The sequence below is a fragment of the Mauremys mutica genome, chromosome 7 (genome assembly GCF_020497125.1).
Source record: "Mauremys mutica isolate MM-2020 ecotype Southern chromosome 7, ASM2049712v1, whole genome shotgun sequence".
NCBI lineage: Eukaryota > Metazoa > Chordata > Testudines > Geoemydidae > Mauremys > Mauremys mutica.
Window position 1 is genome coordinate 26,528,821 of NC_059078.1, and position 14,097 is coordinate 26,542,917.

The 14,097-nt window shown below is 38.1% G+C and overlaps 1 protein-coding gene across 6 annotated transcripts in view; it reads right to left on the reverse strand.

Annotated features, from left to right (window-relative positions):
* Positions 1–6,031: 6,031 nt before the first annotated feature.
* Positions 6,032–14,097, reverse strand: part of CACNA2D3 (calcium voltage-gated channel auxiliary subunit alpha2delta 3) — a 752,236-nt gene continuing 744,170 nt past the window's right edge. For 4 of the 6 annotated variants that reach the window (XM_045024490.1, XM_045024489.1, XM_045024494.1 and 1 more), the window contains 3 exons: positions 8,308–8,420; positions 7,354–7,436; positions 6,032–6,448 (listed from right to left, as the gene is read on the reverse strand). In XM_045024490.1, coding sequence (XP_044880425.1) covers positions 6,356–6,448; positions 7,354–7,436; positions 8,308–8,420 — 289 coding nt within the window. In that variant the 3' untranslated portion in view covers positions 6,032–6,355. Of the gene's footprint in view, positions 6,449–7,353; positions 7,855–8,307; positions 8,421–14,097 lie in introns of all 6 variants that reach the window. The other 2 variants (XR_006581113.1, XR_006581112.1) reach the window with 2 other exon arrangements.

A 14,097-nucleotide genomic window follows, 5' to 3' on the forward strand; every position in this document is an offset into this window, starting at 1 on the left:
CCTGTGCCCATACTATGGAGATAGACCAGTATAACTATGCCAGCATAGCTCAGTAGTGTAGACAACTCTTACACCAAAAGAAAGGAGTTTTTCTATCTGTGAAGGGATATCAACTCTACCAAAGATATGAGTTATGTCGATGGAAGCACTCTTCAGTTGACATACAGGCATCTACACAGGGGATAATGGCAGCATACCTAGGACGGTTGGGGTGTGGTTTTTTTCACTTGCAAGTGTAGACCAAGTCTTAACATTTTCAAAATTCAACTACCAACTTCTTAAACAATTATGTTAACCTGCTTACTGAATAACATCTTTCTTAAATTAAAAACAGTACATGAAACCTCAGTAGCTGAACATTTAGCATGCATCTCAGGGAAAGAACTTTAGGGTATCACTATAATATAATGCCATTTTCCCCTTCACTTTAGTTTCAAGCAGTGCTAATATTGTAGAAAACACTTACAAATCCTTAAAGCTGATAATCTGATTAATCCTTTCGAATCTAACTACTACTGTTTAGGGTCTAATTTTTACTGTTAATGTTTCTGAAAAATACTGCCAACAATAACTGTTTCTTGAGCTGTAATATAGCTACCAGTTATTTTTCTTAACGTGGATCTCTAGAGTTCTTGAACTGAAACCATTAATGGGGAAATTTTCAAAAGTGCTTATTGACCTAAATCTACTTCTCCATTAAAGTCAATCGTTACTTTAAATGGAAGCTAGGCCAGTGAGTGCTTTAAAAAATCCCAGCCATAAATTCCAGATAAAATAGTGCCACTTTTGGTAACAGGCAAACAACAGCTCAAATTTATTCTAAACTCACAATCGCATGTATTTATCTATGAAGGCTGTCAGTTAGTTCCATCAACTGATGCTTTACATGTCTTGTCCTCAGGAGTAACACTGCTGTGAGGCTCTCCTCTGGGAACCCAACACTGAAAACCACTATGTTACCTCTCTGCCCTAATAAGATAGAGCTTTGCTGGATTTAGACTATGAGCAAACTCCATGACACACCAGTCTGTACGATTCACCGGCAAACTCCTCAAGACTCTGCCAGCCTTGACCTAACCTTGCAGGTAACTATCAGCGAACCCAGTTCCCGAGTACCTCAGAGACGTCGCTCTGCAGTGTCCAGAACTTTCACTAGTCACTCACAGAAATTATTAAAACTGCTGTCCCCAAAGAGCCAGAATACACACCAGCCTCACACGCTTTACCTCAATGCACAGCACTGAGATGGTTTATAGAAAAACTAAGAATAAGTGTATTAATAAAAAACACAGATTTAAGGGATACCAAGCAAGAATAAAAGCAATCATAAAGGATTACAAAAATAGCACACTTTCTATTGCCTAAAACTTAATTCTAGCAAGTTATGTCTTTGCCTAACATGGTTTCTCACTTACATCAAGCCACCAGTATCTCCAGCCCTCCAAGCAAGAGGTCCAAGGTTTACAGAATCAGAAGGTACTGTCCCATTTGTCACCCCTTTCTTTTGTAGTCCAGTAAACTGCTGAAATGGGATTCTTCTGAAATGTATCCCCAGATAAAGTTTTCTCCCCTTCTGTTTGGAGTTCAGATCCTCTGCTTGATTGTCACAAATGCCCTTTACAGATTCCTCCGAGCGGACTTGATTTGGGAAGAGACAGGCTCTCAGGGTCTCACTCATAAAAAATACAGGGAGTTAGGCTTGTTGGGGAGAGAGAGCCTTTGTGGACAATTTAGATATAGCTCAGAAAGGTATATGAACTTTCGGGTATTTATCTGAACTATACCACCTGAATTGTGAGCCACTAAAGAGTGACCCATTTGATGAGGGTGCCTAGTTGTAACTTTGCTATTACAGCTGTATGAATATTTGACTTGTCAGCAGTTTTGTGGGTATTAGAAAATCCCAGCACCTTCCACGGGTGAAAGTTCAATTAATTTTCACCTAAGGAAAATATTCATTTCCACTAGAATAATTTAATGTCATTGCCTCAAAATAACAAGTATAAGCACACCAAAGAATGAGCAGCTAAAGGTCAAAGAATAATTCCCAATTTGTGACCTGAATTTTACCAGCATGGCCAGGAATGGTCAGACCCGTTGGTAAAAACTAGGACAAAGGTGGTGCTCAAACAGGTGTCTTGGGAGGAAGGTTTAGGAAACAATGTAATTAAGCAGGAAAAATTAAGGTCAACCACCTAATATTTTCAGAGAGTTGGGTGGGGGTTCTTTGTAATATTATTTTTGGGGGGAAGCTTTCAAAATGGTTGTTTTGGATGTGTCTTTCTTAAGGGAGAATGAGTGGACAATGGAGCCAAGGCTCATGCAATTCCCATGGTTCCCATTTCTAAGGGACAGAAAAGGGCAAAGTATAAATGGCCAAGGGAGACCCTAAAGGACTTAAGAGAGAAAAGGAAACAACTAGAACTGCTTCCACCCAAGCCCTCTAACACAAGCTTCCACCTTGTCTTCTGAAACCAAAGGGCTCAAAAGGCCAGTGCCTTGTTCTAGTGACTTCACTACCAACCCGAATACAGAAATGTCCCTTGTAGCCACTTACACAATGAAACAATCATTGCAGCCATTAATATCTTCCTGCCCTAGGCAACCACCTGTTTTGCCTAACATATCTATAGCAGAATTGGCTCTGGCAGTGGGTTGGGCTGTCTCAGTGTCACAGAAACAACTAGAGGAGATGGCACAGCTGCAGAATCCCCCTCGGGCTATGGCTTATACAGTTTTAAAGGAGTGTTTGCAGCAGTGACAACTACAAGCAGACTATTTTCCCACACAAGTTATTAGAAAATGGTGCATCCAAGTATGGTCCTGAGCACCAAAGTAGTTTTCTCTGTATCAAGATTAAAGGAAAAATATGCAGCTGAGGTTAACAAGTCTGAAATCAATGCCATTACCAAGAAAAATAGCAGCAGCAGAATCCTGCAGCTATGCCTATTACTGTGTAGAAACATATAGTGATATTATCATGGTTGTATTTGGATCTAGCCTCAGGATTCAGGATGATAAAAATGTAGATTTATATCTGAATTTCTTGTTTATTAAATATATATACAGTTTCTTGGTTTGCATCTGTATATATTAATGTACATACCCATTGTTTCATGTTATCTCTGTGTATCTATCTATCCCTTCTGCATTTTCCACTGCATGCATCTGATGAAGTGGGCTGTAGCTCAAATAAATTTGTTAGTCTCTAAGGTGCCAATTTCTTTCTATTGACTTTACTGGGGATTAGATCAGGTTTTGTATGATTTTTCAGGTACTCCAAGTTGCATGAAGATCAATGTTTATCCACTGGATTTTATCCATCCATCCAGTTGTTCATACAGCACCCACCATCATAATATCACAGTGTCTTTTAGAAGATGGCATAATATTTTCTAATGTTCATCCCATTGACAGCAATAGGGCATGCTGAGACTGGCACTGCTGAAGGATTGACCCTTTTTTCAGCATAGGTGAAATTTAGTCCTTCACAAGGCTGATGTGGGGGGCAGTAACAAAGGACTGGTGGGAAGATGGAATTACTTCCATCCTTTGTCACCTGCAACATGTTATCGGGTTGCAGTTCAGCTCCTGTTTAGCATCTCCGAATGTCTACTTAGGGTTTTAGGGCCAATGGATTCATGCAGTTAAGGACCACACAGTATATTACCAATCTGCCTCTCAGCTGTGCCATGCTCCCATGAATGATGCCTAGAATAGAGAATAAGTTCCTATAGAGCATTTTATAAATCTAAATTTCAGTTGAATATAAGGAATATAATCAGTTAGGGAACCTTAAATCTGAAGACAGGAATGAGAAACTGCACTGCCAAACCAGTAGATAGTAGAATTAGATAAACCCCACACCAGAAAACAACTAAGTTCTAAAGGAACTTACCCAACACTTTAAAAATGTCTTCACTAGCAGGCTTCTTGCATGAAACATCACATTACACACAGCAGTTCTTTTCTTTGGATTATGCTGTTCTGCATAGTAATTGGTTTGATACACCTTAATGAATTAGATCTTCATAATTTTGACTAACTCAATAGAGAAATAAAATGAGCTGTCTCGTTCTTCTGAGCAATATTCATTTAACATGCCCATATTTTAATCTTTCTTACTCCTTCAGTGCTTTCCTGAATGTGAAACTAGTCTGCTACTTTCCATAATTAACAATGAATTATTATTAGGAGTGCTCACCATGGTTCAGCAGGAAATCAATTTGCTCATTTAGTTCATTTCTTAAGAAGATCTTTTCTTTGTAACAGCAATAGCCATTTCTAGCATCAGCTAGGATTATATTCAAAATAATTAATTAGAAAGATTCCTGCCTCCCTTTCCACTTACAGGAAAACTGTCTGAACTGGGGATTTTTTCACACCTATATTCCAAATTTCATTTTAGTTCTTAACACATTAATGGTAACTAACTACAACCAAGTAAAAGTTTTGTTTTTTGAGCCATTGGCTTGGTTGCATCATTTGAGAGACAACCCTTTTCTAGCATACACCGCCTCTCTGTTCTTGTCATGAGAGACAGACATTACATTCAATATTTGTTCAAAGGGAAGATGACTTTCTTTTACTTCCTAGTGGGAAAACTCTCTCACCAGATTTAGAACCATAGTATTTAATCGTAACGCTAATATAGTGTATTGTTACTGGTCAAGTTTTAATGACGTTATTTCCTTGATAGGATTTCTTGCATTTATACAGAACGCTCCAAAGACCAATCATGCTTTGGATTCCTGTTCTTGTCTTTCCAAGATCAAGCTCCTCAGCCATTATAATTACAATTATAAAAACATTACTAGTAAATTGAAAGGGGCAAGGTGCCAATACTTCAGGGATTTATAAGCATCTCTTTTTGTCTAGAAAAAGCTCTAAACTTTTTTTTAAACTGTACTTACTGTCAGCCTCCCTCTGCTACTAAATGATACAAATTTTTAACATGTTGACTGTGGTCTCATCATATTAGGCAGCATTTACTCTTGGATCCAGCTCCTGAATGAAGAATCAATCTGAATAGTTACAATATGTTTCCAAGGCCGGATTTACACCTTATACACTCCTAGGCACAGCATCTTCAGCACACACACACACACACACACACCCCTACCTGCCTACAGCTGACCTTCGTGTTGTACACAGTTTTAGAGGGGTAAGGCCACCCTAGTCTGTGCCTACTGTACCTAATTGGAAATCCAGACCTGCATGTTTCTAAGTAAGGCATGCAAAGATACCTAAATCTTGGGTAACTTTTTTTTTCTCAATCTGATTTCCAGTTATAGGTGTGAGGTAGTGTGATCCTGACTGAGGAATAAACGGGGCACTAGAACAAAGGAATCCTGACTCGCTGTGCCCCTGACTCACTGTGTGATTTGGGCATGTCACAACTTCTCTGTCTCTCCATTTCACCATAGGGAAATTGACCTAACTATTTCACAGTTAATATATGTAAAAAAGCAGTTTGAAGCTGAGGAGCAGAATGTAAGTGCTAACAGATTATCATCATCATCATCTCCTCTTTTATGTCAATTACATTTGTAAATGTGAGACATCTCCATATCTTTTAAAAAGTGTTAACTATTGAATTCTGCCACTTGCGATACATATTACTAAAGAACCAGATTCAAAACCTGTGGACGTTAATAGAAAGATTTCAATGGGCTTCGGCTCATACTCTAAATACTGTAGGATTTTCTTTACAGCTATGTTAAAAAAGCTCCAGTTTTACTGTAAATCATCAGAGAACATTATCTGTGTCCCAGTTCAGCAAAATAACTGAAGCACATGCACAACTTGAAGGACTTGCTTACGTTCCATTGACTTGGTTATTAATATAAGTCACTCAGCCTTTATTATAAAAAATGAGGTATGTGTTATCCTCTAGCTTCCCATTATCTCAGAAATAGTTTAACAAAGCCTACACACGTGAAATCTCCCCTTACCTTTTTTATTATGTTCCAATTATTAGTTCAGGAAAAATGTTTAGTTGCTATATTTAAAAAGATACACAATGAAATTATGATTTTAATATACTTTATTTAAAAAGTACACAGTTTTAAATTGGTTTCAATGGGACAAAGCAGAAAGTAATGGACACCTCTGTATATCTATTAAAGTCCTTTTTTGATGAATTGTGACTATCATATGGCAAATTCACATTTGCATGACTTGCAAAGTAAAAAGATAAACCTTTTTCAACATATCTTTAAGTTTATCTCATCAACAGTTTAAAATCATAAAATGCTGATGTTTTGACTATATTTCTTGTCTTCTATGTTGCACCATTTCTCAGTTCACAGTTTCTCCATGTATTTAGCATGCCAAGTGAACACATCAGTCAACGTCACCTTGAGAAAATTGCCAAAAGCAGTGGAAGAAGAACAAGAGTAGGTTTAGCACTAAGGCCTAGAACACCCCCACATTCTCTTGCATTCTCCTAAAGAAAGGAACAAAGAAGAATTAAGACAAAAACATTAAGATTTATGGCGATGCATGGATATTTATTAAAGCACATATGCAGTAGATGGCAGATTCAATCAAACAAAATTTGTGTAATCAAAGCACAGAAAAATAAAGATGATCAGGAAGCTATTCTTGGCTCTGGGTAACCTTGGGCAAATCACTTCCTCTCTCTGCCTCTGTGGATATTTAAGCTCATAAAGTATGTAGCACTTGTGTAGAGCATTACATCTTAAAAGCATTGTGTCGGAGTCCCAGCTAAACAAATCAACATATCACAAAATTACCAGTATGACAATGGAAATGCTGACATTGTTTACTCATGTAGAGACCAAATCCTGTCCCATGGCCAATTAGCTTGGTTTCAGAAAGGAACACATGGAAGGAATCAGTGTTAGACCCAGAATAAGATCTCAGAAGTTCCTGACTGCCAATTCTGCGCTCAGATCATGCCTCTGCCTCTTACATGTTGTGCCGTGATGTGCAAAAACAGCACTTAATCGTGAAATGGAGTACAATTTCACTAGACGATTTCTGCATTGCTTGCAATCATGCAGCAACTTCCCTTTACTACTATGTTCAGAATTTCCAAAATATTTAGTTGATTTTCACACTAGAAGAGAGTTTTCTTATACAGACGCTCCCTGGGTTACGCAAACCCAGCTTACGCAAATCTGTATTTATGGAAAAAGTTCCATACGCTTTTATTATTATTATTATTATTTTTGCACGTAATTGTCGGGTATATGTTCCCGACTTAGGCAAAATTCGACTTACACAAGGTGTTCTGGAATGGAATGCTTGCGTAAGTCAGGGAGCATCTGTATCTACTCTAGAAAAAATATTTACCAAAGAGGGGAAAAAAGCAGTATAAAAACTTACTTCAGGATGAAATCCATGACAAGATTCTGGACGTCTTCTAATCTTCTGAGATTTTAAACGTTCACATTTAAGGGATTCATTATGTTCACAGTAGTTAAGGAGAGATCTTATGATCACTGCATTTAAATATTCAAAGTTTGAATGGATTTGAAATGAAGTTCATCCATCCATCCCTTCCTCCTCCCACTCCTCCAAAATCCAACCAATCAACAAAAGAAGTGGGACATAATTCTATTGCTATTCTTCCCAATCTTATTCCCATCGGCACTTCATATGACCAAATGGTCCTTTGAAAGGTCTATCACTCAGCAATAAAAATATACTGCAGATTCTTTTTGGCGGATTCCTATTTATGAGAAGAAACAACCCCAAACTCTTGTATGGCAATAAAACAAAATGATGTTTAGACTACAAATAGAGTTGTCAATTTACTTAGTTACAGAATCTATTTTTTATATTTTCAGAACACAAAGAGATACCTTTCAGTGTAGCACTCCAGCCCTAAAATACAAAGTTAAGGAAGAGATTATATATTATATTACAATAAAGGTGTTATCCATGTTTAAAACGTTATCTTTGGCAATATGGGTGCAATTTCAAAACCACCAAAGATTTAGGAGGGTATGTCCTATTTTCAGAAGCGACTTAAGCACTTAAGGCCAGATTTACAAAGACGTTTATGTGCCTAAATATGCATATAGATACCTTACAAAAGCACTTAAGTGAGTTAGGTGCACAACTCTCATTGACTTTCAATGGGACTTAGGCTCTTAAATGCATAAGTTACTTTGGAAAATGAGACTAAGGAGCAGATCGTCAGCTGCCTTGATTTCAATGGGCCATGACAATTTACAACAGTGGAGGATCTGTCTGTTAGGCTCCTAAATCACACAGGATAACATTCATTATTTGTACTTTGAGTCTCCCTCTTACAATCTTCAAAATAAAGGATATACCTTATTTCTATGGGTTCCATGGTAATTGGCAAGATAGACTCACAGTTGCATTCATTATCTACTACCACCATGAAGAGATTGCTGCTCGGGATTTGCTGGATGACAAAGGACCTGTAAATTTAAGAGTCAGTAATTAATGGTAACATTTTCAATTGTACATGACCATGTTTCTTAGCAACAGGCTTTTGGTAAGGGTATTTTAATATGTCAATAAACAAATAAATACTTTAATAATAATAATAAACAACTAGACACAACATGTGCAGATCAATACATATAACTGTTAGTGAAAGTCTTTCACATAGAGAGAGGCCTGTGCAAGGCTCTGCTCACTTTGTAAATTCAGTGGTGCCCTTCTAAGGTACATACACTGAGGGGAGCAGCTGCATAGAAGGTCCCCTACACAAAGCTTAATTTGTGCCAGGGCTTCCCTAGGCTTGGCAGTTCATAGCCCCAGCACTTCAGCTGCATGAATTTTGAATGTAAAAAAATTGTTTGAGTCCCGGCACCTAATTGCTTGAGCCCGAGCATGTCTTTCATTACAAATTAATCACTGCCCCTATATAGGGGGCTCTGCCTCAGTACTGAATAGGCTGGTAGAAAATGAATCAGTAGGGATGGCCTGAGAGCACAGCAGTTGGATCTGTGCTCATGCCCATCACCTACCCCTAGGGTCATGCATATTTCAATATAATTTGTGAATTTATTTTATGTTCTTGAATTTTTGCTCCACACTGAATCATGGCTTATATATTTACTATTAGGGTACATCAGGTCGATACTAACTGCCCAAGATCCTGCATAATTACTGTGCTAAGCAAAGTCTGCCAATATACACTCAAAGTCAGGGACTGCACGGTCATCAAATTATGGGTGGTTTTATTCACCACTGATCTTGTATTAAACAGCATGAATTAAGGAACAGGATCCCAGTTAGCAGACATCTTGTCCTGCTGAGAGTTATTATATTGCCAAGCCAGTGGAAACAAGATTATGCCTCAAATATTTATGAGTCAGGAGGTGTATTTGGTAATCAACTAGAAAACTTACTGTATATTCAGCACCTCAGTTAAATTATGACAACAAGATGTACATGAAATTTAGACATAAGAACAAAGCAACACTGCTAATAAATATAAGAAACACTACACTCAAGGGAGTGCAGTGAATGCTCCTTCTCAGCATGAGTCAACTCCCACTGAAGCCAAAAGGAGTCTAATGATTTCAATGGGAATTATATTTGACGCTTTTGCACCTCCACGAGGGGAGAGGAGGAGCCAGAGCCTGTGGTTTACAGGATGGAACAAACTGCACACTGCAAGACAATCTAAGGCAACAGGGGTGGGGCTGCATCATAATGACCATACTCAAGACTGTGTCTAGTGGGCACAATTCACCCCCCATTCTGAAATCCTGGACACAAGACAAGACTCTTATAATTTGGACCCAGATTTAATTTACCCATGTCAGTATTTATACATCAAGTCAATGTAACAACATCTTGTGACATGTAACATCTTTGAAAGCTGGCACATCCAGAAATGAGGTTTTTCGGCATGGTGAACTGGTGAGCGCGCATGAAGGTAATGAGGGCTTGGACATGAGTAGATGTGGACAGAAGCATATTTTCACTCAGACGTCTCTATTTAAAATACATATTGTCTTACTAAAAAAACCTCCCTTCTTTTCCAAAAATCACAGAAGATGAAATACAAGGGGGGGCAGGGGAATCTTTGAACCTAGCTTGAGAAAAGAATAATTGGAAAACCTGCTATAAAAATATTGCCAACGGAAAGATTAAACACTTTTCAATATTTTTAAAACTCACTGAACCTCCATTAAAGTTACACTTAGAGAGATCTGCAATATGTTAGCTTTATGTTTATACACGAAATATACATTTATGGCATAATGTACAGGGCTGAACTTTATAAATGCACCTAAACAGCTGGAGCATGTAGCAAGGCTGACGTCATTGTAATGGAGCATCTGTGGCTTTGTGTGTGAAAGAAATGGGGCCAATAAAAGGAAAGGAGGAAAATTCTTTCACAGAAAATAACAGCAAAATTTTATATGCACGAATAGCTCAGAAAGTTATAAATAAATCCAATCCCAAAGGAGGGAAAATGCAATTTCAGTTTATCCATCCCAGGAACTGTAACAATCCAGTCCTATGCTTTCTGGAAGCAATATTTATATTTATTATATCTGTAAAATCAGCTCTGAAAAAAATCTGAAAGCAGATACTCAAAAGTGTTGGTATCATTACTGTTCATTTGAACAACGCTATTTTGGGGAGTGGGGTTGCCAGTCTTTTGTCCTACTTGAGTCTTCCTCCTGAATCTCAAATTTTTTTTGTGGATTGTCCCCATTTTGAAGCCCTCCCAGGGACTCTTAGACCTATGGGAAAACCTATGTCCAGGGCAGTTGGAGCTTACAGTTGACATTTCATGAAAGGTGGACATATTTGCCATTTATTTCTTCCTCCTGTGGGGGTGTTATAATGACTGTGCAGTAGAGAATATTGCTTCTTTTAAAAAAAATTCCTGAACTTTTCCTGTAACTTCACCTAGTGGAAACAAACCAGGAAGAGCGTTAAGGCAAAAGTGAGCCTACAGCTGGTAGCCATGATGCTGAGTAGATTTCTACATGAGTTGCTTCTCTAGGAAGTCAGAAGTTGTAAAGACTGTCAGGAACGAAAGACCCTTAAGAATGGAGCTGGTTGGGAATTTTTTGTTGGAAAATGCCAGGTTGATGAAACTGAAATGTTTCACGGGAACATGCCAGTTTTGTCTAAACTTTTGTGGAGAAAGGTTTCTTGGGTCCAGGATGGAATTTTCTGGTCAAAACCAGAGACCCAGGCCAGAGTAGGGACTTGAACCTTACTCTCCCATCCCTAACCCCCAGGCTATTGGCTATTCTGGTGGGTGTATATGTGTCTGTCTGTCTGTTCTCCAATCCCCCCTCCCTCCCCCCAAAAATGTGACAAGTCCTGATTTTGTCTCAGTGTAGAATGGGAAAATGTTTTGAAAACTCAAACATTTTTGTGGCTGAGAAACACATTTTCCCCTTAGCTTTACTTCGGAATACTGTTGGCCCTGGTAATTTGGTGTATTCATGTATATGTCTGAACTGAAAGAAACTGTATGCAATACATTTACAAGGTACCCAGTATTAGGTTAATCTGAAACATTATATATTAATATGTATTATATATTTACAAGGTATCCAGTATTAGGTTAGTCTGTCACACTGCTCCCACTGACAACATATTGATCTGGTTCCTTTCTCAGTCCAGCACCAGCTCCCAACAGTGAATGATGTGATAATTCCATAGTATAAATAGGATGCAGGTCTGTCTATCTTAGGTGTTTTTAAGGTGCTTGGCACTGTGGCACCTAACTCTGAAGATGTATCTATCCTCCAAAGGGGGTAAACCCATGCAAAGTTTAAACATCTTTGCCTATTGCTGCACCTCACGGGCCAACAAGTCTGTTCCACAGCAACTGGTGAGTGACAAGCACCTTGCAAGATGGCACAGCTGGACTATTTGCACTACTCTAAGGGTGCATTCAAATTAAGCTTTGCTTCTTCAGCATGGCCCTGATTCAGGAAAGCCCTTGAACACATCCTTAAATCCATTCCTGTTCAGAATAGTATTGAAGCACATGTGAACTGAACTTTAAATATATGCTTACGTCCCAATTGCTTCAATATCCTGAATCTGAATGCTTTTTACAAATGGGGTATATTTGAATTCAAGCCTCCTACGATAAAAACAGCTAATGCAATGCTTACACATGCACTCCTGAAGATACTAAGATATTTTTTCCTTGAGGAAACTCTAATACATGTTGTCTATCACATGCAGTAAATTCATCCAATATAGGCTTGTACAAAATAAAGATGGAAGTTTTCGATTTAGTGGGATAAACTTTAATTTACTTCTTTTTGTGTATGTGCTTCCAGCATAAGTTTTCTCCCCCACAATTCTCAAACCTAATCCTGAAATGAAGCTGCAATGCTGAATGTGTGTCTTCACCAGCCATAAACAAAGGATTAGGATGTGGTCATCAGATCCAGGTGAGGAACATGGGTTGAGTAAAGCTGAGTGAGTAATTTGGGAATAATACATTTGTTTGATCAATTTAGCCTGCTTTTCTATGTGTGGAACATTCACCCACAGATTACATTTTCTTTCAGTTGATGCTATTCAAAACCATTTCATGGATTCTGGGGGACTTTTAATCCCACAGGATTGACCTCAAACAAATTTTCTGCAGGTATTCACTAGTCAAGCTGCACTGATTAGCAAGTCACGTGGTATCATTTCCACCCTCAAACTGGATAAGCATGCAGGCGCTCCCAGAATTAATACTTGCATCTAAGTTTAAAATTCAGTTTCCATGGTTATATGCTCATATGACTTTGAAATTCACTTTGAATTAATTGTTTCAGAGTAGCAGCCGTGTTAGTCTGTAGCCGCAAAAAGAACAGGAGTCCTTGTGGCACCTTAGAGACTAACAAATTTATTTGAGCATAAGCTTTCATGGGCTATAGCTTATGCTCAAATAAATCTGTCTCTCTAAGGTGTCACAAGTACTCCTGTTCACTTTGAATGAATGTTCGTGCCAGTGACTCTCAATAGCTTGACCAGACATCACAAAAAGGTGCATGAACTCAATCAGAGGAAAGTCATTTAAAAACTGAAACAGTCAACCAAAATGTTTTGCAGTGTATGCCAAGCTCTAGTTGTTAGGGAGAAAAAACTCCAACAAAAATATCTTCAATGGGCTGTAGAGGAAAATACAGAAAGTTGCTGACAAAGTAACAAAAATGGTGCCAGCTTTCAAGTGGGCTCCTCAAAGAGTCTCCAAAGTCTAGATTTCAAAGAGTATTTCTGAGTCACCTGCTGGGTTAGGCTGTCATTTGTGTCACCAGCAATATGGGAGCCAAATATCAGTGATGGATTGAAGACTTTATTGATTTTTTTTTACTGGTTTATCAATCAAAAAGAGTATCTATGTTTAATGTTTATGGTGAATGTTTCATGTTTAAAGACTAAAGGCTCTTTTCAAGTTAAGTACTGTAAATCTTTTAGTTGGAGGCTTTTGCTTTACAACAGGATCATCATCCTCAATTGCCATCCATAACAAGCGAATATTAGTTTTGATAGTGTTAGCACACAGAGAGCCTTGCACACTTCTCCATACATAAAACATCATAAACTCCCGTGGTTCTTGTTATACCAAAGCCATACTGAGTCAATAAGAACCTTATTAATCATTCTACCCATCTTTCATCCACTGTGGAACTGGTTTGGTTTATTTACAGATCCAGAGGCTCAAGACAGCCTTGTACAGGAAGTGTATCTTCACTCTGCTTTTACAAGGAAAGGTGGGGAAAGAAGACGTTCAGCAGTTGAAAAGGAAATGGGGGAAGAGCAAGAGAAAAGAAAATCTAACCTATTTTCTTGCTCTAGCCAAAGCGGAAATAGGGCTTAAATGCAGAACGGCATGAAATTCACTATTTTGATTCACAGAATCAAGCACTGATTTTTTTTCACACTCTAAGTTTCTTCCTTTAAGCTATTTTGGTAACAACAACAAAAAAAGAGTGTTCTTTGCTAAAAAAAAAATGGGGCCCCACATTTTGCTTGGAAATAGGTAATTTTTGCTCAGAAAATGCATATATTTTGGTAAAAGTTTCAATGAAAATGACCCCATTTTCAAGAGTGGAAGGAGACTAAAAATAATCTATTTCCAGCAGTTTTGCCTCTTGAATGATA